Raw genomic sequence first — 25,532 nt, 5'->3', positions numbered from 1 at the left:
GGGGGGGGTGGAGGGCAGCGGAGGAAAACCAAATCCATCTCCATCTCCGAAACATCCTAAAGCTGATTACTAAATTCCGTGGGAGGAAGGAGAGAGAGAGAGCGAGAGAGAGCAGGCGAGCTCGAGATGAATGAAGGAGAAAGCAATTAGCCTCGGTGCAATTCCAGCAGCGTCCCCTGACTTGATGTTTTTTGACCTTCGCAAAGACTCTTGCCAAAATATTGCCGACGTGCAGATGGACCATATGGCGACGAGCTGCCGGAAGGCCGAGGTCAGCATGGCTCCGCTCGCGAACAGCCAATGTACTTGACGGTGACGTCAGTGTCAGACAAGTATTTTATAAGGCGCACGTAGGAGCGGATGTGCATAACAATGGTGTAAAGCGCTGGTCCCCAACTAACTGGTCCCTTTGGTACAGACACAGACATACTAAACACCGACCCCAAAAAAAGAAAAAAAGAATTCTTTTTTTTTTTTTTGTCGAAGGAGCATGTACTGTATGCACCACCTGAGCGGGAACGTTTGTCAGCAATTTCTACGCCCGAATGTTTGCCGGTCTAATGGTGGTCGCGGAGCGGATATGTCTGAAAATGTCAGCAATCAACAGGGCTTGGACTGTTTCATGCAGTTAACCTGAGGCAAAACAATACAAAAAAAAAGCGATCACTGTGAATATCATATTCAAATTTATGGGTTTGTGATTGGCTCCAGGGGAGATGACGGCAGCTGCCGTAAAATCCAGATGGCACTTGTTGATTTCTGAAATAAAATCTTTGTTTTCAACAAGTTTTACGTAAGAGTTATTGTCCCGTATTTGCAGCGCTATAAGGCGCACCTAAAAGCATCCAATTTTCTCAAAATCCGACAGTGCGCCTTATAATCCGATGGGCCTTATATATTGATCAATAGTCTGATTTCGTGGACGTAGTATTTGAAATGTTCTGTAAAGCGCTTTGTTACAGCTGCAGCGGTTGTGAAAGCGCTATAAAAAAAATAAGGCTGTATTGTATTGTATTCCCTTCAGTGTAGCTCCATCTAGTGGATGCATAACGCAATGACAGCCACTATTGTAGCTTCTACACTATGCGCCTTATAATGCGGTGCGCCCGATATATGAAAACAATTTTAAAATAGGCCATTCATTGAAGGTGCGCCTTATTCTCCAAAGCGCCTTATAATGCGGAAACTGACGGTATTTGGTCTGCCAGTAGGGGTGGCTCTATTTTTGCCTGCTTTGGCGCTTTTGCTTGGACAATTTATGTTTGATTAGACATGGCTTTGGCCTAAAAACAAAAACAGCAACTCGGTGAGATTTTTTTGGGGGGGGGGGCAAATACCAGTGAATGGGTATACCCCCAAAAATCCGTGAATAGGCAAATTCACAAATACCGAACCACGAATATGCAGGGGTTCACCTTATTTGGGCGTCATGAAAATACATCTGTTCCCCGCTACGGACACAGCTGAGTCGCTGATGTCAGGGCAGATGTTCTCCATCAGCAGCTAAAGGCGAAACACCTGCTGGATACATGACATCACCAGCTGAGGTGTAGCCACGAGATCCGTCTGCTTGTCATGTGCCTCTGTAGGAGTTTACCGTTAAAATCTCGGGGATATTTGCCAGCTAGGCTCGAGGAGCCGGGGACGCTAATGTGCGTGCGTCTAATTCCAAACATCACAGGGGGAAGGCATGCGGAATGTCATTTCTGGGAGACGGGCTCGCAGACACCACGACGCTTCAATTTGTCACGCGAGGAAAATCCCTTCCCACACAGATGGGAGCCTGGGCCCGACGCACCCTTGGGTCAGAGGCAGCCGTCTGCAGTCAAGATCACCTTCCTGTCGGCGCCCGCCTCCATTTCAATTAGCTTTATATAAGCACCCTTGTCCGACGGGGGCATCTCAGGCGAGGCCGCTCGGAAAGCTAATTCCTCCGGGAGAAAACCTAATAAGGTCGACGCCGACACGTACGCCTTACAGGTGAGATTTTAAGGGGAAAAAAACAGCAATAGGGAAGCGTGATGAGGTGACAGACGGGGCAAGTAAGAGTTTCTCTATCAGAAGCACTGACCTACATTGACATAATTCAAATATTTCTTCCGTGAAATTGTATGAAGTTATTTGCAACAGTCTTCGCTGATTATTTCGTAGCATTTCTCTTGGCTGCACTTTTTTTTTTCAATATCAGATTACAGTGTACGTGTTGCCATGTGAATCTAATCTGCCCGTGGTCATGATATAATTTAAACTATGTTTGCGATGGAATTGTTTTTGAAAAGGGGAAGTCAAGTCAAAAATTTGTATTTACAATAATACAGAATATTTCATTTTACTTTCCCATCCTGTTTACTGTCTTTGGTCATGTGATGTTCGCAAGCTTGAGCCATGTTTGGTCCTTACCTGAGCCCTGAGCAACTGTGATGTCATTTTCAATCGACAACAAGAGGCAAAATGGCCGCCCTCGGAGAAGGATTAATCACAGGTGGATTTTGCTGCTTAATTCAGATTCCACAAACGCAATATTAATCAGAATGCCGTGTTTAGACTCGTGGAGCCGCATGGAATATATTGTAAAGAAAATGTTTGACTTGACTTCCCCTTCATCCAGCCAAATATCAAATTTCTCACCACAGGGCCAAAGCACAATTTTTACTGTCTTCTGAAGTTTGAGCAGCAAACCGCACACATGGTGTGTCCTGTTAATAATCAGCATCACTGGTGATGCTGATGTATTTTATTTCATTGTCTTTATCATATTATTAGCTAAATATTGTATGTATTAATATGTAAGCGAAAGAGTTGCGTGTATTTTTGCAAAAGTGATGGTTTCTAAATTTCCAATGTGGGGGGGGGGGAATTAAGTTTGCTAAATTGGGGCGGCATGGCTCAGTGATCGAGTTGTCGTTTCCCAACCCGGAGGTTGGTGGTTGGCGGTTCGACCCCCGGCCAATGCAACCATGTCGATGTGCCCTTGAGCAGGATACTGAACCCCAAAGTTGCTCTCTGTGCTGCGTCACCGGTCGATGAATGAGGTAACAGCGTGAAGCGCTTTGAGTACCCGAGGTAGAAAAGCGCTATCCAAGTGATAGCCCATTTACCATAAAACGGAGCTTTCGGAGCAGATAAGAGCCTTGCTGGGGTCGAGTGCAGGAAGCGAGATACTGGCTCGCATGTGCACTCACACTGTATACAGTGGCTGCAAACCACATGCGCGCTTTGTGGTACTGAGCCCGATAGCGATTTCGGTTACATAAAAGTAAGATGTCTGCTGGATAGCGATTGCTTTCAAAAGTTATGATCTGTAACAAACATTTGTTTTTGTTTGTGATGGTTTACTCGGGGAAATTTGGCATGTGACATATTTAAATAATAGGAGTTTCTTTTAAAAACAGAGCTGTTTAAAAAAAAATTGAACTTCCCACATGAAGTTACCGTATTTTCCGCACGATTAGGCACGCGTAAAAGCATTCAGTTATTGTATTGTATTGTATTCCCTTTTGCGTAGCACCATCTAGTGGATCCATAGCGCAACCGCAGCCACTATTATAGCTTCTATTCGATGTGCCTTCGAATGCACAGCGCGCTATATGTGAAAACTGTTTCAAAATAGTCCATTCATTGAAGGAGCGCTTTATAATCCAAAGCGCCTTAGAGTGCATGCTGCGTCATCAGTAGGTCAACGAGGAAAAGCGCTTTGAGTACACCAAAGGTAGAAAAGTGTTCTATAAGTGAGAGCCCATTTACCATCTACCATCCAGATCCCTCTGGACGCCCAGGTACCAAATGCACGGCCCGCCACCGCGAGGTCAGGACATCAATTCTGAGTGCAGAAAAGGTGAAAAGACATGCCGGACATGCGTCAGATGTTTCGATACCCGAGGGATCCACGATGGAAATCCCCAATTTCCCAGCCAAGTCGCAGGCCTTTGAACAGCGAACGGGAGCAGCGAGAAGCCGCGTGGGTGCAACGAAGCTCACAGCGAGGCGACGCGCCGCAACTTGTGTGAAATGCTAAATTGAAATGCAAAAGCAGGAGCGGGGCCGCCTTGTTTGGAGCAGATTTCTCAGCATCTGTGTGGGAGCGGTGGATCTCAGAGGGACTTTACGCACAACGCCGCATATTTACTGTAAATCAACATAATATTTAGGTTAGACTTGGTGACGACAAACAGCTCAAGTGGAATCTTTATCGGCACTCGATCTCCCAATTGCTATTCAATTCAAGCAGAAGTTGGAATATTATTTCCTGCGTAGCTCTCTGGACAGCTCCAAGGGAAGAAACGATTCGTGGTTACCCCAAAAAAAACGTGATTAAAATAAAACAGTGAGTATTACAGTTTCAATTTTTAATGACCATTAATACTGTATGAAGCATTTTTGAGAGTCGTCGCAGTTTTTTGCCGTCACCATTTAGTGCGCAGCAGAAGATGAAATCAAAAACGGAGAAAGAAGATGCAAATAGTAGAAGACAACAAGAACGTGGCAAAGATAACCAGTATTTGTGGACGACTAATATTTTTGTGCAAAATATTTTATGTCTCCTAATTTTATATATTTTTTTAAAGCAAGGTATTTGGGTAATATTTTGTATTTTTTTGTAAAAAATATTTTTATTATTTTTTTAGTAGGACACAAATATTGGTTAAAGTATTGTATCATTTGTATTTTTTTCACCAATATTCTTAATTTATCTTAATGGGAATTTCTCCATTGCGAGACTAATAGAGGTTTTCTTTCTTCTTATCTTAAGGCACTTATTTTATTTTCCTGTACAAATACAGTTTGGTTTTCCAAATTTCTAATAAGTTGGAATTTTGGAACATTTAGATATGTTGGACAACAAATTCTTGGCTAAGTTTGCATTTTTTTATCGCTATCTTTATATTTTTTTCTAAATGTCCCCTAATATTTTTGATTTTTTTTGTTTTTTTTTTTTTGCATTGTACTTTTAATTTGAAGTAACTTTCATTATATTTGGACTATCAAGTGTACCTGATGAAAAAGCAAATTTGTATTTTTACCTAATGTAATTTTGTAATATTTTTGGTATTGTCTTGGCGTTGGTTGTGTAAGTGTACTTGATGCTTTGACGTGTGCCGCCGCGTTTCTCTCATTTTCGGTTCGTACGATTGTAAGAGGAAATGTTTGAAACGGTCGGACCATTTACAGGTGACCAAATACTGGACCCAATAAAGAGCGAACAATTATTTCTAAGATGATGATAGATGATTGACATTGGCATTTTGAATTGTGATTCATTTAAAATGTGAGAAAAGGCGCAGAATACAATCAGGGGACCATTAAAAAACAATCAGGCTACATTTGGGTTAGAACACGATCAATTAGGCTCTTTGCTAAGCACAAACAGTGCAGGATGACCCATTATGGTGCACTTGTTACAAAAAAAATAGTCTTTCTCATGGGGAAAAGTGAGTTCATGAGCGAAACATTTCGAAAGGATACTGTTATGCATATAGCTATAACCGCAATCTTACAACAGAGTGAAACCGTGCGATGTTTGCTCAAGGTTATCGTACCATCAGAATCTGAACCCGGCCCACGCCTAATTACGACAATAAAACACTCAGAGCGTTTATGACGCCGCTGTTAACATTAACGGTGTCACAAATGTAAAAAGAAGTTAATTACTTGGGGTGGAACGGTAAAGGTTACAAAAAAAATAAATAAATCACGGTTCAATACAATAGGTTTTAAGGTCACGGTTAGATTCAGGACAAAATGCAAATGATAAAACTGGAAGAAGGAACCGAGTTAATGACGTTTATAATGAAATGAAAAACTGCGAGCGATAAATTGACTCTGACAAAATAGGATCAAATTAATTAAATGGGATGTGAAATAAATGTATAAAATAACCTTTTTTTTAAAACATTGCCATTATTAGACACTAACGTAGCATTAAAAAAAATATTGTATTCACCCTTCATATTCGCAAATGTAAATGGCATTTTTGAAATTCATTCTCCATTTTCTGAAAACTCACTTATTTGCAGTTTTGATACTTTTTCTGTTATGCTCTCAAATGGCATGAGAGGAGGTCAAAGCCCCATCTAAAGAGGATTCGATCCCCCAAGGCAATATGTCGAAATGATACAACTCGACTCAGAGACTAATATTACCATATGTCGAGGACGAGCTAAGTTTAGCCTGGGTCGCTAGTGGAAGTTACAGACAGTCTTCACCCCAGGGGGCTGTGCATTTACGTGCACACTTTTTCTGAACTGATTCTGCTCGAAGCCATTTATTTTCGGATGATCCATCCATCCATTTTCCGATCCGCTTTATCCTCACAACGGTTGCGGGGCATACTGGAGCCTATCCCAGCTGTCTTCGGGCAGTAGGCAGTAGGGACACCCTGAACCGGTTGCCAGCCAATCGCAGGGCACACAGAGACTAACAACCATCCACGCTCGCAATGACACCGAGGGACAATTTTGAGTGTTCAATCAGCCTGCTGTGCATGTTTTTGGAATGTGGGAGGAAACCGGAGTACCCGGAGAAAACCCACGCAGGCCCGGAGAGAACATGCAAACTCCACACAGGACTTCCGGATTATTTGAGTTTGAAATGATGATATTTTGGAATCAATTACAGTTTAAATTATGAATGTATGCAATTGTAAACAATTTTAAGGGGTGCATCAATTATTCATGTTTATTTAAGGGGGCAAGGGGATGTATTCAGGCTCAGATGATGCAAACCACCTTCGATAATGAGTGACAATGCATTTCACACCTAAGCGGGTGATGTCAAGCTAGCTAGTAGCACTTCTGGGCTTCTTTTGAGGCAACGGTAGCTAAAGCGGGAGTAAGATAAGAACTTCCTTCCCGTGCTGAGTCATTTCACCTCATCTGATGTTGGGGGGGGGGGGGGGGGGGGGGGGTTCCCCAGTCGTTGCTGAAATCTTACACTGCTCGAGCAAACATCTTGTGACGAGCGACAACAAACTGTGAACATCTTAATAGTTCATCAGCAGTGGGAGACAAAAGAAGAGAAAAGGGGAAGGAAAATGTCCACCTGATGATCATCCATCGTAAATCCTATCCTTTGCCCGGGGGGGGGGGGGGGGGGGGGCACAGCCCCACTTCACACCTCAGTGACGCTTTCTAACCTCGGGCTTTCTGTCAGGGAGTGTGGGAGAAGTGGGGGAAGGGTAAGAGGGGGGGAAGAAAAAAAAATGTGAAATATCGTTCTGGGCATGGTGTCAGATGCTTGCCATGAAATATTCATAATGTGCGAGCGGAGCCACAATAGAGGAGGTGGCGGCATGCGAGGATTTGACTTGCAGAAACGGAGACGCGGGGGGAAAAGAAAAAAAAAGCCCACATTGGCCGATTTATATCGCCGTCTCCGGCTGTCACTCACGGATTTCACTTTCACCTCAGCACGGCGTCGTCCTTTGAACCAACAAACTCACCCGTCGCTAGAATCCGTCCAATGAAGCCTATTCGGGTGCGGAAGAGCGGAATTAGAAAGCAACAGAAAACCTTGGCGTGGATATTCTCTCAAATTATTTTACGGGGATATTTGGGTGAACCGTCAATTTGTGCGATTTCTTGAGTAAGGTTGGAGGCGAGGCGCGCTGACGTCGGTTGATTTGGTGAATTTTTAACCCTTTGAGGGACAGCGGCTACTACAGTGGACAGCGTCTCATGTCATCAGGTTACAAGGTGCATGAAAGGGTGAGACTCTTGTGCTTATTTGAGGAGAGGCAGTTTTCCGTCCAAGTGACAAATCGAGACAGAGGTCCTTATTTGAAGAAATCCCTCATTGTTGTACTAACTATTGGAGCCAGGCATCTATTTTGTGCTCATATAAGGATGGAGGGTTCGGAAAGTTAATGTTGGTTGATTGGATGATGAGGATTTTCCATTTCTACCCACGAGTACAGTTGTTTTTTTTTTGTTTTTTGTTTTTTTTAAGGACATATTGATTTGGGAAGAGGCATTTATTTTTCCAAGCAGAAAAAGTAAGTGGCACGTTAAGGTCATTGCCACAGTTTAGGGAAATATGGTCAGGCTTAATTGAAATAGAAATCACGGTAAAAGCTTTCCTCCACTATTTCACTGAATTGTTGTACCTTGTTGCATCTTGAATTGCTGTATCGTTTGTAGGACGCATTTATTCGGGGGGGAGGCGTCCATTTTAAACAAATGCTTCAGTCAGGTTGGAGGCCAGGGATGCTGATGGCCAGCGATTAGAAAACAGGAGATTTTGTGTTTCTATGCGCAAGTCCTGTTGTTCTAAAAGCAGGTGTTTATTTCGGGAGAGGCGTTTATTGGTCCTCGTGGCATGCGGCACAAAAGAGGCCTGCCGTATCTCCCCATTCATATCTGGCGCTTGTTCGGCAGCTCGCCATGTACACGTCTCTCGAACATGTTATACCGTATCGATTCTGGCACAGTCCATAGTTGTGTTTTGTCTCGCCCTTTTTCTCTATGGCACTGAATTTTAACAGAGGTGGAAAAAGGAAGCACTCCAACCTCGCGGCTCGTGAGTGCAACCAGCTGCACGCAATTATCACCCTGCCACTGCAGCCCCAAGCACCGGCCAGCTAAGTTTGGAAAAACTTAAAAAAAAATTTTAAACCGTTATGAGCATTTCTATATTTACAATTATTTTGTACTGGACTGGCTGTTTTGAGGAAAAAAAAAAAAAAACCTGCAGAACATTTTTTATTTTATTTTTTAACTGTCAAGGTTTCAAGAGGTAGAATGGGCCATCCAGTAACTGAAGGGTTGGCTGTTCGAATCCCACTGTGACCGAGTCATGTGTCGTTGTGTCCTTGGGCAAGACACTTCACCCACCTTTGCCTCCAGTGTCACTCACACCGGTTTACGGCTGGGTGTGAATGTTTGGTGGTGGTTGGAGGGGCCGTCGGCGCATACCGGCAGCCTCGCTTCGTCAGCCTGCCCCAGGGCAGCTGTGGCAACAGAACGTAGTTTACCACCACCAGAGCATGAATACGTGAGTGCATGAATAATGTCGACACTGTGAAGCGTCTTTGAGTGTCCCCAAAACGTGCGACATAAAAGTGATGCATTATTATTATCATTTTTATTATTTATTTAAACCGTGAATCCAAAGGACAATCGGTTTCAATTCATGAGGCTACGTTCACGCAACAATGCCCATTTCAGATTTTGTTTTGGTTAAATCCCATTTTTTTTTCTCATATACTCCTTCTCATGACAAAAACAAACGCGACTTGTAATGTGAAGGGAACGCGTTCGTGATGTAACGCGCATGCACACAAGACGCCGAATGACAAGCACAAAGGAAACCACGCCACGTGCTACGATGTTTATGGAAGAAAATAATCTGTCGTGGCTCATTTCAGAATGGCAGGGGAGCGAGACAGGAGGAGGTAGAAATATTTTGAGGAATGAGACAGGGCTCCTTGATCTCCTCATCGCATAGAGATGTCCACTAAAGATGATGTCACATTATTGCCTCGCATAACAAATGAACCGTCTGTTACTCTCAGCAACTTTGAGGATTCAGAGATGATTGTCTGTCGTCTCCCAAGCAACCCCACCCACCCCCACCCGTTGTTCGACTTATGAAAGACCCGTTTGACTTTGCACCGTCCATGTCAGGGAAGAGCAGAGCTTCTCCGTTCCTGCCAGCGGAAGGTTATGGCGAGTCTTCCCCACATGTGCATGTTCCCAAGCCCTTCCTGTGCATTTTCTTGCCCCAAAAGCAAATAATCCATAAACCATTTTTAAGGGTAATGTTGTAAGATGAATTTTAAATGATATCCAAGTGTTTTAGCGATAACAGGGTTCATTTAGGATTTAAACTATTAACAGAGGCAATTTTAATTATTATTATAATTTTTTTTTTGCAATCTGCAGCAAATATTAGTTGCTATTCCCCATGAATAGCGCAGGTTTATTGTCCTGTAAGATGCTAAAATGAATGTTTGGGTAGAGTGACCCTTATTTCCAAATTGATGATGAAAACCTCCAAAGAACGTGTCGATCCAAAACAAGCCAATCACGTTTTGAGGAGTATTAAAACACTTTGTTTCCGCGAGATGTTGCCGTGCGTTCACCCGAGGCTTTTATTATTTTTTTTCTCTCGCCCCTCGGTAATGACGAGATACCTTTTAACTTCTCCGCCGGAGTCGGCATCAATAATTTACCGCCGTCTGTTTAAATTTTAAAAGCGCCACACATTAACGTCCTCGCCGCACCTGCTCTTTTCACGCTTGTCCGTCCTCGGCCCGGGCTTGCTCCCCCCAAATCGCTCCCCACATCCCTACCGCCCCCACTCTTTCTCACTCTCTCCCCCTCATAAAGACAATGACAATGACTTCTATGTCACCACTGAAGCAGGGATGTTAAATCACACAAGGGCAGAGCGAGGCGACGGGCCACGTAATGTGAGGGCATCATCCAGACGCCTCCGATTACGCTTTGTCCCTAATTGGCAGCGGTGGTAAAAAGGGGTGAATTCTTTAAAGGCGTTGGGGCTCGCCTGAGGACGACAGCTTTCTTGCCACCCATGGAAAGCTGACAGAACATCCGCTCGGAGGGGGTGGAGGGGGGGCTACGCGTTTAATTAATGCATCCTGGTGACGTGACAGCGAAATCCTATTGTCTTGACAGGGGCTTAAGGTTGCCCTTTAGGTTGAGATGCTCACCGCCGCGTCCCCCTCACCTCGTGCGCGCTCAGTCCAAATTAATCTGCTGTTTTAAAGCTTGAATAAACCCGCTAAGTACAAAAATCTAAAGGCCGACTTCTCTCCCTCAGGCTTTTTTCCGTGTGCAGTTTTTGCCTCTACCCACGGAGATTGGCTGGGAGCACTCAGTGTTATCGGCCAATGGGGGAGGTAAAGGTTCGGGGAAAGGAGGCGGAGGGGGAGGAGGAGGAGGAGGAGGGGTGGCGAAGGCTACAGATTGGTCTTTATCTATTCCGAGCACACCTACAACAAATTAGACCTGGCCCGCCGCCGCTGCCGTCGTCGCCCTCGCTCTCATTAAGAGGCTGAATCTCAGCTATTTTCCTCAAGGTCCCGCTTTTCCTATCATTTCTTTCTTTTTTTTTTTTCCTTTTCCCCCACAGGAAGCAAAAAGGCTTCCGTGCAGACGTGCCACCTTCACGTGGCGCTCATTTCACGTCGTCATATCAACATGACACAAAGGAACCCGCTGGGATGGGAGGTAGTGGGGGTGGGGTGGGGTGGATTTGGATTCTGTGCATTTTCCACGAGCGTGACTCGATGCTGCCGGCCTTTGACATTTTGCTCGTTTAAAACAGAGGTTGAATTCTCTGCAACTGAATGTTTGGGCTTTGTCCTTGCCGTCAACGTTCGGTTCCAAGACGTGAGAGGCAACACTTATTCCGCTCACTGGAATTAGGACCTAATTAGATTTTACGTAAAAACAAAAAAAACTATATATATATATATATATAAGGAGAGGGAGAGAGAGAAAGAGAGAAAAAGAAAGAGAGGGGGAGAGAGAGAGAGAGCAAATTTCCTTTGTGGGTGAATGAAGTCTGTCCATCCATCCATCCAAGCTGCCTATGGAATCAATTTCTATCCCCCCCCTCCCCCCCAAAAAAAATCCATTTGGAAATTAATAAGAGGCAGCTTTTTGCATTTCCGCTGGAGCACATCCAGGTCTGCCAGCGTCACTCACAAGCTAAAAACCTTGAAAAACAAATAAATTATGCATGCAACGCGTAACCTTCAAAGTGCGACTGAAGGTTGAATTTAAATTGTCGTTTGGTGTGGGCAGGCCCGTTACCACCTGACGCCATCGGTCAGGCAAAGGATGCGTCCAGAAGCACGGATTGCAAAACAAAACAAAACCAAAAAACCCACCCACGCACCGAACAAAAGATGTCATTTACATTTGAATACAATTTATGGGTCAGTTAACTGTACTTGACACTCTTTTGGATCATCATGTTTGATGAGGGGGCATCTCATTTTTCAGGTTAACTCAGATTTGCTCTTCATGTAAAAAAGTATTTGGACTTTTTAAAAGCCAATGTCATTAATGTTGACATTTATGCACACTAAATATTTCTAGTATGACATTTTTAACATTAACAAAAGTAAAAAAAAAAAAAAACAAACCAAAAAAAAAAAAAATCACAAACAAACCGGCAAAATTGAAAGCGAAGCCTCAAATGCACCAAAATTTATCTCCCGAGATCTAATTTCAGCAAACATTCCAGGAGCCGTGCTTTGCTTTTTTTTTTTTTTTTTTTTTGCAATTCACCTATACAATACAAAGTCACGTTGCACGCGTGGGTGGGCATGCTCAGTTTACTAAAAGCGGAGTCAACTGCTAGCGTGAGTTGTTAGCACGAGCTCCTTAGCGAGCTAGCCATGACGGAGAACGGCTTGAGTGTCGCACAGCCTCATTAAAAAAATGATGGCCAATGGGCAAATAAAATGTTCTTAAACCGCTGCCAGTTTTACTACAGTGACACTGTAGTGAAACAGATTCGATTTTTCCATTAATTCCAATGGGGGAAAGTTGGTTTTGAAATTTTAATGGCCATGTGTAGCACAACCAAAGCTCGGGCCATTTGGACCATCATGCCAAAACAAACAGCCAAAAGGGTATTTAACATTCAAGCGACAGCTGCGGCGTGATCCATGAGACTCCATCGACACGCAAAGTCGAGGTAAACCGAAGCGAACGCCGCCGCGCGTGGCGATCGCGCGTACAAAGATAACGATAGACCTTTGAGCCAAAGCGACGGTATAGCTGCGCAGGAAACGATAGGGTTAGATGAGATTCCTCTGCCAGGCTAATCCATCCTGCTAGCGCAGAGGAGTAAAAACGAGAGAGGGGCGTGCCGACGAACGCTGCGGCGGTGACACGGGGCAACTCTCGAGGGCCTTGCATTAGCGCGCTAAATTAAAGGGGGTATTAGATTAAATTGGCTCTCCGATTTCAGGGGTGTGAGTAAAATTCTGATTTGCATTTTTCCAACCGCTGCTTAAGATATAATTAGTTCAGGGCGATTCCCATGTGTGGGAAATGCTGACAGCCAAATCTAACCGGCTGCCAGTCGCTTATCATCGCTCGCAAGGCAACGAGGTAGGTGAGGCAAGAAGGTTTGTGTGTCTTTGGGTATTTAGCCAGAGCGTGGCTGCTGAACAGTTTGTCACTCTTGGCAGGAGCAGTTTGCTTCCTTCGTCTCGTCTGGCGCCAGAAAATCAGTCAACTGTAAATATTTCTGACAAGACAGGGTGATGCTCTTTTTAGACGACGCATGAGCAACTTACTGCCCCCGAAACCATTCGATCCAACCCGGCGCCGCCCAATCGTGAAAACAATTAAAGCTGCAAGACAAGATGACCGGGCCATAGCACCTGCTTCTGCGTGGTGCTCATTTGGGCAAACGCCCCGCCCGGTAGATGTTGCTCAAAATACAAGCCCAGGAAGATGTTCAAAATGGCTGCTTCGAACCAAAATGGATGATTTTCTGAGATTTCGTGCATGGGAGTTGAATGCGGGGAAACTGGTTTTAGGGCCTAATGTCATTTGATTTCTTTTTTGGGGGCTTTTAACCCTTTCATGCGACAATATTGATAACCTGTAATCTGATAACATGATAGACTGTCGTGACCGCTGTCCCTGAAAGGGTCAATGACTAAGTTTTGAGGCACTGTGTCAGTGTTGGGGACTCCACATATTATAGGCGCACTTGACAAAATTGCTTTTGTATGATTGATTAACTGATACTTTAAGAGTTTGCGGTTAGGGTTACAGAATGAGAGGGTGTTTCTAAACTTTGGACTGACACTATATACACAAGAGTGAATAGACAACCACTGACTATTCCACGATCTTTATAAATCACCCGGCGCCTTGGGCGCTCCCCTCGGCACTCTCCTCTTAAACTCACTCGACGGGTTTTCAATGAGGTTGCGGTCTGGGGATTGAGAGGGCATGGGAGGAGCTTTATTCTGTGTCTGGTGAACCATTTCTACAATCTCCGGTGCGAGAGTATCCTTCTGCAATAAAAATGGAACTTGTTTCAAGAATTTTAAAGCGGGACCAGGAATGACGAAACTTGTCCCGCTGCAACTAGAATAGCCTATCGGAGACTTTTGTGGCAGAAGGTGTGACCAAAGAGTATGTCTTTGATTGCCGTGCTCGCACAATCACACTCATATGTCACTCAAGTCTGTCACACACAGCAGCCTAGCGGTTATAGTTTTCTTGGGAGGATTATTTTACTCCGGTCAGCAAATCCAGTTAAAAAGAATGAATTGGACAGCTCATGAAACAAAGCATCAAATCGGTAACATTTAGTGTTTTGAAACTTTGCAACATGGTTAAGACATGCTAACAACATAGCAACCGTGGCTCACATTGGCTTGTTTACAGTGGATTTTACATTGAGTGCGTGTCTCGTGGCTATTCGTGAGGGGCATGGCACAATACTCTGCCCACATCAGTTTAACATTGGAAATCAGTCGAGGATACCTGCTGCCGGTTCCGGCTCATTCTGCTGAAATCCGGACTAAAAGCAGCCTTGGAATTCACAAAAAATGCGAGGCTTTGAACTAAAATGTTATGTTTAGATTTGAATTTCGTACATGGGGATTTTGAGATTTTCCTTCGTCCTGTCATGACGAAACATGCCGACACGATTTTGTGTTGACTGGCGAAGCTAGATTTGGGCCGCTAATTTTTTTTCTCTCCAAATTTTCCAGACAGCACTGATACGAATGGCTTGTTGAACATTATATTTGAGACTCCAACATCAATTTTCACCAGGACACACGTACATTCAAAAACTTTTTTTTCAGCCACGGTGAGGCCACTAAAAAATATTCATTTGTCTGAAGAAGCAAATCCAAGAGCGCATTCGCGCCGCTTGGTGCTCGGGCCATGAATAACACCTTAAAAGAAATGATATAAAAAGCCGCAGAACATTTGAACCCACAAAAGGATTTCCCCACCGTTGCCAGTCTAGACATCGCAACACATTTCCGTAAACGTAAGGCTCGTAAGTGTAATTACCGTCATCGGAGTCCATCATCAGAATTAGCGAACTTTACAAAGGTTGCTTTTAAAAGCAAGTGTGGTTTTGTTTTGGCGAGTGTACCCGTACATTAAAAAAACAAAAAACAAAAACAAAGTCACACTGACTTCTCGGACATCTGTTTGAGACACCTGTTTGTACACAAGCTTCCGATTGCCACCTATGTGATGTAAAAATTGCAAGCTGTAACCCACGAGAGGAACATTTTATTGTCAGGCATAAACCTCGGTGCCACTTTGAACTATGTGATGCATGTAAACATCACAGCACGGTAAAGTGAAACAACTTTCTGCCGAGGGAAGTCATCAGCTTAGGTGCTGCGTTTACAGCAGATTCAAGAGAAGCAAACCTCTTCTGATCTTGTCTTTTTTTTTTTTTTTTTTTTTTGAGATGATTGACTTTTGTGGTTAAAAAAAAAAAATCTGTCTGTCTAATCTGGATTTACTATTCCAAAGAAATGTTTAAACATCAATGAGTAGAGGTTTTTTTTTTTTTTTTTTCCCCAGAAAACCTTGAGTTTCATTTCAGGATCAATATTTTCCATGGCGTACCTGCAGGGGCGTAATTAGGGGAGGGAGTCGGCGAGACCTAAAAACCTTCAATCCCTACACCAGAAACTTTTTGAACTTGGAAAAAAAAAATAAATACATTTAAAAAAAAAAAACATGCAGAGTCACACGCTCTTTTCAGCCAACATTTCTCTGAAGCTCCCCTTGAACACATCATGAACACTCGCTGCACAGGCGGGTGTTGGATAGTGTCGGCCATTGGACGTAATTATTGTTATCGTGCTACTTCTGCTGTCTTTTTATTGTCCACCGGAGTTTGACACTTTTTGGGGGTTTTGTTTTTTTTTTTTTCCCTTTGGCCACTAAGAGAGAAGTTGAATGCGAGAGATGATCATTTGCTCCTAAAAGTGTGCCTACAGCCCAGCTATGTGGTCACCCTGACTTGAAGACTAGGCTCCAAAAAAAAAAGCTTCAATGAGATTGATCAATGAGAACACGTCCCGTTGTCAAATTCATTCGATGATGTCAAAGTGTAATCATCAAATTCCGCCGTCATTCACGTTGAGCCCTGTTATGAGACCGGGAGCTTTGAAAGCCGTGCCAGCCAATCGTAAAATCATAAGAGAGCCTAACAACTCGATGAGTATGACAAATGATGTCGAATGCACATAACCAAGACTCTGAAGAGGAGGTCCTTGGTTGTGTATTTTGTGGTTCCTGATGATGAGTAAACAAAAAGATGAGAACATTTCCCTTTTTTTTTTTTGTTGCTGTTTTTTGATTTGATTGGTATTTTTGTGGCCCGAAAAGTTGCTTTTTTTTCGGACAAACTGACGACCGAATTAGCCCAACTTAGTGACAAATGAAGCCACATTCCACCTGACCTAGAAATTCAGAATTTAGGCCTGTGATTTCGGAACACAAGTCTGTCCCGTATACCAAGAACCAGCTGGACTTGATCAAGTGTTTCAAAATCTGCCAAAACAACTTCGACATCAAATTGGGAGAAAAGCTTTTGCTCCACGATGGAGTTGGTCTTTTCTTGTTGTTTCTGTTTTATTGGTGACAACCAAAGCGCCGACTTAAACCGGTGACCAAATTGAAGCCAAAATGAACCACAAACAGACATTCATGGGGTATGTCGTGTGGCTTGACACCCAAATATAGTTTGTTCAGCGGAAGCAAATGGGCTGGAGAAGGGAGGTGTTTTGAGAAATGCCATCAGCAGTCCTGCCATCGCTTTCGGCGTCTCTCCGTGGTCGGAGGAGGCCGAGGCTTTGCGGGATATTGATTCTCTCCGTCCGGAGACGGTTTCCATAATTGGTTAAAATGACCGGGTGCCGAGAGGGATAGCTCTCTGCTGAAAACCATTTCCCAGCCCCGCTTGGAGGCGAGCCAAGCGCTGGGTTGTTCGGATATGTTCCAGCCCCAGTCTGACTGGCAGCAATTAGGGGTGTCTGAGCCAAGCTCAGCTTGCGCTTCGCACAAACACCCCTAATTACTGCCAATTAGGCTAGGCGGGTAGGCAGATTTGAGAAGCCGGGGGGATGTTCAGGCATGGGTGGGCATGGAAACAATTTTCGAGGGCTTAGAACGTGATTGGATGAAAAGGTTAATGCTTCGGAGCGCACTGGGATAATCACAAAAAAAAAAAACGGGGAAGCCGAGCCCCCGGGTTCTCACCTCCAGCGACGAGCCCGGCTTCTTCTTCAGCTCCTCACATTTCCGAAACTTGCAGATCTGGTGGCCCGTTTTGCGGTTCCGACAACTGCTGCAGACACCGCAGTTGATTAGCCGCCTGCAGGGCGCGCAGACCCCACACCTTTTCCTCTTCTTCTTTGCCGGGTTTCCACTGGATGCCGAGGAATTATTCTGTGGGCAGTCTGCCAGATTGGCAATTTGAAACGCACTGTCTGTAACGGCTGCCGAGGCTGCGGGGGAGTGAAGGGCTGTCATGACGATGACCCCGGGAGGTAATGAGATGCCCCCTAAAGCCGGAATCGCTGAAAAAGTTCCAACGCGTTCGGGGAGATTCATTATCTCTGCTTCGGCAGCGCCGCATTTCAGCTTGTTCATGCATTCTCCCGCTAAAGGTCTGCAGTGTTCGGGGGATAAGGTAGAGAGGAAATTATTATTTGCCATTTGCAGCGTCTCTGGCGGCACGCCAGGCTTACCCGGCCTCTGGGAGTCATTTCTATGCATGCTGGTCCTATTAGGGTTTATTGCCGCCGATTTCCTCCCCCAAAGCATGGCGTTATCACAGTTCCAAGGGGACATGCCGATCCTGGCGCTGGGGAAAATGGGCGTCGTGATGCGAGCGATCTTGGCCGCCTGCGGGAAGGCCCCGTTGGTTTTGTAAAAGTTTGCAAAAGAGCGGTACCTTTCCATTTCGGCGTTATAATCCAAAAGCTGGCTTAATCCACCGTCTTGAAGATTATCCTTTTGTAAGAGCGACACGTCCGCGTTTTGTCCATTTTCGATGCAAAGCGCGCTGCTTAGGTTCGCCATGGCTGAGGGAGGGCTTGTCGGCGTTTAAAGGACGAAGGAGGGGGTCCGAGCGAGGTGACTCCGGCCTTTGTCGAACTCCAGCTGCTTACCAACAGCGTTGTACCATCCTGAACTATCTTGTCTGGCGCTACAAGCGGGAAGAAAGGACCAACAATTACACGTCACATTTTTATTCCAACGTAATCAGTTCACATTTATGTGTATGCAAACAGAGCCAGCGCAAACTAGTCGGGCCTGATCCTCATCGTCACTACAATGGTGAAGGAAAACCATGACCATAATTCCAAGGGTTTAACGGTGCTGTTTTCTTGAAACATATTCGAAAATGATAAACGTTTTTCATCAAATATCCATATTAGAAGACACAAGTAGCCACAAAGCACATGTCCTTACCTCATGCCTGGAACTTAAACCTTTTCGAAATAAAACTACTCTCCAGAAGCCAAGACGAGCATCCGTGCATCAAAATGCTCCTTTGCCCGGCCTCGAAAAGATCACCTGGTACATTTCCCTAACGACATAACACCAAAAGCCACTCGAGAATTTGCATCCAGAGCATGGACCAACTAGTGTCACCCACTTTGTGTGTGTGTGTGTGTGTGTGTGTGTGTGTGTGTGTGTGTGCTTCATTTCCTCTATCTCACACCCCAGTCTGTCTGGATTTGGTTTCCACAGATAAAAGCCCCATTAGACACATGCAGCCCTACTTCCATTACCTTTTTTTTTTTTTCCAGTACCCCCCTCTGTGCCTCCCCTCTTAATTGGCAAATCTGATCCATTGCCGGGACACTAAAAGGCGATTCGAATCACTTGCATGGCTCTAAATCTCCAAAATGCATTACAATCACCACGTGGAGGGTACAAAAGGGCTCGATACGGCGGGAAATACTGACAGGTTATCATCTCGCCAGTTGGATTTGATTTCTAATGATCAGAAATAGAGACTTTTTGTCAAAAGCGCACAATTTGCACATATGGAATTTTTTTTTTTTTAACACTGACAAGACGTGCAAAACCCGCAGCCAACACAGTAAACAGAACCCCCCCTTGAGCCGAATGATCAGCCCTCCTCGGGGTGATCATTACTTAATCAATTCACCCATGGAGCAGAACACGCCGGGCCCAAAGGCAATCAAGTCTAGCTGTCATCGATTTCCAGCCTGTGAACAAACTTTGGAGGAACGGAAACATCCAGCGCATACGTGGAGCTCTGGAGAAAATACTTCAGCTTACAAAAACAAAAGGTCATATCCGAATAAAGTGTCAAAAAATAATCAATTATAATGACTCATATTGCCCGGGTCACTTTTGACAGCCACATATACGGAAGCACGCAGGATGAAAAGACGTAGCACGCTTTTAAAGTGAGGAGCAGGATAGGAAGGTGGTTTCAGCTACCTACCAGGTTCCCGTTGCGAGAAGCTCCCGAGGCGTTAGCAGCCTGCGGCTGTGCACGCGCACATTACCGCCGAGAGATGCGTGGAGCGCAGCGTGGAGGTGGTAAAAGAAGAAAGGAGGACTGGGGTGGGGGTTGGAGGGAGGGGGGAAAGAAAAACAGAAGAAGAGACGCTCAGACTCCAAAACGCGCTCAAAACAAAAGAGCCATCTTCTTGTTGGTAGTGACTTTGATTCCAAAAAGACCAAAAACAAAAAAAAAAAAAAAAAAAAGAAAAAGAAAAAAAAAAAAGAAAAAGTGCAGAAACCGTGTTTTTGTCCAGCCCCCCTGTTCAAAATAACGACGGGCTCGTTGGAGGAGTGGGAGTTGCTGTGCGTCCTGATCCCGGGCTTTGTGGAGTGTGTATGAGCGCGTCTCTCCGCCTGCCTGCCTGACTGCTCGCTGGCTCCGCCGCCGCTGCTTGTCGCTGTGTGTGGCTGATTGGTGCTGAGGTGAGGACGCGGAGATGCGGACACCTACTGATCATTGGCTGGAAATTACTATAGAAACACGCAGGGGGTGGGGGGTGGAGAAGGGAGGCTGGCTCAACGCAAGCAGGGGCATATATAAGCACCTGCACGTTGGATTATTTTTATCTATAATAATTTAATTATAAGGACGGGCTACAGAGGCGGTACGGTGGACTGGTGGGGAGGAGTCTGCCCCACGATTTTGAGCGTCTGGGTCCAACTCTAAGATGAAGCTCTCGCTGTGTGGCAGTCTCCCACTTCTTCACAGATTCCCAAAACACGCATGTTAAGTTCAGAGAAGAGTCAAACCCTTGAATACAAACTCCTGGCAAAAATGTTGACATCGCCAGTCTCAGAGGATGTTCATTCGGTAGATTAAATTTGTCGAAAAAAAATCAAGAAATGATTCAGATGGCATTAAGAAACACAAAAAGAAACCAAGAAAAAAAATATGGTAGTCAGTCACGGTCATATTTTTAGACAAAGGAGATGGAGAAAAATATTGAATCACTCAATTCTAAGGAAAAAAATGGAATTAGCTCGTAAATATCCATTCCCAAAACTAAGACCGGAATCAGATTAGATCTGGTCATTAAACTGCAGTTAAGGAGAAGTGATCTCATTTTGGAGAGCTGTTGCACCAAGAGGATTGACATGAATCATGTATGACGAGAATGTCAGCAAGTGTCGAATATCGAGATCGCATCACAATATTTTGACGACATAGCATCACGATTCAACGACAGCCCGATATAGATGTTGAAAGAAAATTGACGCTACAGTGCATCGCAATACATGACATCACATTGTAAATTAATCCCATTTCTGATTTTTTTTTTTTTTTTTTGCATGTAACGCTACTGTACAGAGGCATTGCATTTCCACGTGGAACATATTACCGTATTGGCCCGAATATAAGACGGTGTTTTTTTGCATTGAAATAAGACTGAAAAACTGGGGGTCGTCTTATATTCGGGGTCGAGACATTATACCCATTCACGACGTTAGATGGCGCCAGATATCATTGAAGCGAATGCTTTATCCCCATTCACAACGCTAGATGGCGCCAGATATCAATGAAGCGAATGCTGAACTTGACTACCCAGGCCAAAGTGAACCCCTGCCACGAAAAATAAAAATGAAAATAGCGGTAGCACGAAGAAGAAAAATAAAAAATAGCGGTAAGAAAGAAAAGAGAGGAAAATAATAGAAGAGATAACAGAAAATGGAGAAACATAGCGACAATCTGGAGAAAAGTGGGTCGGAGATCGGCCAGGTTAACCGGCAGCTGAGAAGTTATGATGTAATTTACATTTCAAAAATCAGAAGCCATTCATTGACGAATGTGATTGCACTTTAGTTTACATATTTAAATGTTCAGATATTAAGATTTGAATGAGGAAAATACATGCTTTTTGTCTCAAATATATTGTTATAATCATTTGTTTCAGATGTACTGTAATTATTTTCTGTATAAAAATTAATTTGGTGTTCAAAAAGTCTTTTTTCAAACTTGAGTCTTGAAAAAGAGGGGGTCGTCTTATAATCAGGGCCGTCTTATATTCGGGCCAATACGGTGGAGCAGGGTACACAGACTCATTTACATGCTCGAAATGGTGTTGCCAATTTTTGTTTTTTTTAATAGTGGACTTGCATAAACCTTAGGATCAGCACTGCACCATAAATGGAGGACATGAGAAGATTTGACAGAGACCTTGTGCAGTTCATGAGTCAGACTGCCCCCTTGTTACTGTAAATGCGGGTCAGCCTGAGTAGGGGGCAGTAGCTCTGGCAGCTCGCGTTTCGAGGTCAGAGTTGTTCAGCCTTTCATTGTCACGAGGTGTTGGGAAGTTCTGTGAACCGGATACTGCTGTAATCATTCAACTACTCCACCGGTCTAATGCAACACTGTTATATTTTGTCACCGATAAAATAGTACACGCATACTGGAGGAGCACTACACCACATGACAACGATTGCCAGGGGAAGTGATCCAGATTTGGAGACGGTACACCTTTGGTCCAGGTAACTGACTGCAAATGAAAATGTCAGCACAAGTGGTGGAGGTAAACAGAAAATAAACTCATATTTTGTGTAACATACGACAATCCACTTATTGACGGCTCACTTTTGGTGTCTTAATCGTGGATCTCACACACACAAAGACTTGAAAAATCAGTTTGTGTGTAGAGCGCTCACCCACTATTTGCGAGGGAGAAGGACCAAGCCCTGCAGAGAACAGTCAAAATAACCCCCTAGCCCCACGTCCCATAAATGTTTGTAATTGCCGACAGATGCCACAAGATGGTGGTGAACCACTATTTTGTTTTTCTAAATAAAGCTCCAAAACACCTTTCAGCATAGGTATTGTGGCACAAAGCAAGACTTTCGATGCTTTTGGCCTGAGCAGAAAAACAGCACAAAATTTTGTTTTTCAACAAATAAGGGGGATAGGCTAACCCCCCCCCCCCCCCCCCTCCCAAAACTCTAATACACAAGGAAACACTGTACCTCAATTTGTATGGAGCAGAGCTGCCTCCCTCGGTCCAGGGACAGCCAGAATGGTTAAAAAAAAAATCCCCTCGGGATTCATCACCATTATAAAGCCGCCTGCTGGCCACACATGCCGTGCTTTGCTCCCGCAGGCACACAACAGCGTGCACATTTATTTCACGAGTCCCCTGCGTGATAGCGTGGGCTCTCCACTCATGTTGGTGCCTGTGGCTTTGGGAGTTTAAATGAAATCACCACTTCAATCGGCGTCCTGGATTATTACCCACCGCACACCATCACCACCACTGCCCCCCCCGCCCACTTCCCCCTCCTTCGCACCTCGACGCTCAACATTTATTCCGGGCTTCGGGGTGCAGTTTGGAACAAAGTCACCGTGGCGCGCGTGCTTCACCTCCTCAATTTCATGTTGGGGCCAATTATTAATTAATCGTCCATGCAAAATTGATTTATATGCGCCCTCCTATATTCAATTTTAGATCGCAACCACTGGCATATAAAAAGCTCGCCATTGTGTCATTACAAGCACAATAGCCTGTCACTGGGGTGGGATTCTCAAAGGTTCTTGAAATTTTAAAGGCAGTTTGTCAGAATTTATTTCAGTTCGACACAGCGGTTTGTCAAACCCCAGCACACGCGCACACGCACACAATCAACCACAAGGATACCAAACACCAGCACTGAAGCCGGCACCAAAACCCAAGTGGACGAATCTTTTGAACCCCGCCCCAAATAATGTGCACAAACAGTCGATCTCAATGTGGCTCTGTGACCCTTGATAACTGACCAACTTTTGACTGCAACACATTTCCCGGAGGACAGATATTAGATACAGTAAATAACATATATTATTATTATTATGGCATTGGATTAACCCTTACAGGGACAGCGGTTCCTACAGTGGACAGTTTACCCAGTTATCAGATTACGGGGTGCGTGAAAGGGTTGAAGCACCATTGATAATAAAATCTACACCACAGGAAAGAGAACACTACTTGCTTGATAAGGATTTGAGTGGAGTCAAAATGGAGGGTCAAGTCAAGTACAACTTTATTGTCAAAAGCGCTGTATGTGCAACATACAGCGCAGATGAAATTTCCTCCCTCTCAACCAGACAACAAGACAACAAGAGGAGCCGCTGCGGGTGCCTGCGCCGCCATCATCAGGGTGCAACTTGTGTGTGTGTGTGTGTGTGTGTGTGTGTGTGTGTGTGTGTGTGTGTGTCTAACCAAATTACGATGGCACAATCCGCCTGCCGTATGCGCCACACACATGATCGCACTAATCGATAAGTAAGATTGGGCAGCCCGGGGATCAAGTTCGAATACCGTCCCCTCACTGAAAGCATTCGTCATAACGAGACAAATAAATCATCACAATAAAGTGGAACGAGGATTCCCTTGGCGCCACGCGGCTGCGAATCGAGACCGAGGGCAGGAAGAACATGGACTGCTGCGGTTCATCGAAGAAGCCCAATGAGCGGGCATTGCAGCGTACACATCAGGAGGGATGGGAAGAATAATTAACGGATCGATAGAAAAAAAAAATATCATTTGATCATTCTTATGTGATTTTATTCCCTCCCTCGAGGGTGATGAAGGAAATTTTGTCAAAATGCCCGTCCCTTCCATTTCGAAATATCAGTGGTGAAGGTAATCGCGGGTTTGCATGGGGTTCTTCCATCGGATCCGACTTTTTAAGAGGAACGGTTTTTGCTCTCGAGTGGTTTTAAAATCCAATGGCATTGTGCAAAAGACCGCCCCGGGGTCTCTTGTCGCTTGTAATGCCGTTTTTCATTGGTCAATTGAGATTGATCCGCCGTCTACGCAGCGGAAACCGGCTCAATAACACCCTGATGATGAAGGATTAATCAACTCATGTCATACGAAAGAAAATGGCAGGACTAATAAGTAGACCGCTGCTTTTACCGGTTGATCATCTGTTGCTGACGGTCCCAGTTAAAAAAAAAATGTTTTGACATTTTCCAGATAACTTGATGTTCTCCCAGTATGCCAACCACATAATTTCAGCGGCGACTTGCTGGAACCGAAATTGGGATGGCTTCCATTTTTGACGATTAATCCGGTTGTTACCCATTGCCTGATTTATGCTTCAGGGCAGGTTTGCGGATGATTCAGTCTTTGAAATCATTTCTATCAGCTTTCCTCCAGTTTTTTTTTCCCCCCCATGCACGCACCGTGTTTTTGCATTTCGTTGCACGGGTGGGGGGATTAGGAAAGGGATTGTCTTGACTTTTGCCAAAACTGATGACGAATCATACATTTTGAGACGTGAGACACTCATGACGGCTTATATTGAAAAACATTCTCAAAGCAGAAATTCCCCCCTCAACGCCCGCCCGTATCAGAGCCCCTACATCTGCGTGCGACGGAGCTCTTCTGTCTGGAAGCCATTTTTTTTTATCTTCTGGGCGATAATAGCCCTCGAGGGAAATCTTGTCGTGGTGGTCCTAACCTCTGTCTGCGAAGCCACGGCGCCGTGCGAATCTCCAGCGGCGGGGAGGCACGAACCCTCGCGGCGGCCCTTTGTTCCCCACTATGCGTGCTCTGGAGCCGATCCCCTTGCGTCTCCTCCTCCCCGCTGTTATGGCGCACTTTTAACTTAAGTCGGAAGAGCAATTAATAACCATGAAGCCAGATTTAAATGTGGCCCACATTTTGGGGAGGTCGACGAAGAAGGGGGGCGGGGTGTCAGAAGACCTGGGTGCTTGAGGAGCGACGGCGCGATCCACTGATTCAACCTGAGGCGCAACGCTGAGAAAACATTGCAAGGAAAGCAAGGAACACATTCATCTTGCACAACATTGCTGACAAACGACGAAGCACGTCAGATGATCATAAGCCACGAGGAACATCAGAAAATTGAAAAAAAAAGAATTCATAAAAATAAAATCAACATTCGTCAGGTTCAGCCAGTCCTCTAGTTATGTTTTTTTGTTTGTTAGATTATTCTTTACACTATGTGCAGGACTTGAGGTTTCATCATAGCCTAAGCAGTTTGTGTTTTTTGTTTTTTTTTAACAATCTGCATACA

At 44.6% G+C, this 25,532-nt stretch overlaps 1 protein-coding gene across 1 annotated transcript in view; it reads right to left on the bottom strand.

The window, feature by feature from the left end:
- cxxc4 (CXXC finger 4) overlaps nt 1-20,338 on the bottom strand; it is a 29,706-nt gene extending 9,368 nt beyond the window's left edge. The window contains exons 1-2 of the mRNA XM_019862705.1: nt 19,465-20,338; nt 17,238-18,189 (exon numbers count right to left, since the gene is read on the bottom strand). Of these exons, the coding sequence (XP_019718264.1) occupies nt 17,238-18,062 (825 nt within the window). The 5' untranslated portion in view covers nt 18,063-18,189; nt 19,465-20,338. The remainder of the gene's footprint in view (nt 1-17,237; nt 18,190-19,464) is intronic.
- Between the last annotated feature and the right edge of the window lie 5,194 nt (nt 20,339-25,532).

The sequence above is a fragment of the Hippocampus comes genome, unplaced genomic scaffold (assembly GCF_001891065.2).
Source record: "Hippocampus comes isolate QL1 unplaced genomic scaffold, H_comes_QL1_v1.1 scaffold7, whole genome shotgun sequence".
NCBI classification, from domain to species: Eukaryota; Metazoa; Chordata; class Actinopteri; order Syngnathiformes; family Syngnathidae; genus Hippocampus; species Hippocampus comes.
The sequence above is the reverse complement of the archived record's forward strand: the minus strand, read 5'-3'. Positions and strand labels throughout refer to the sequence as shown.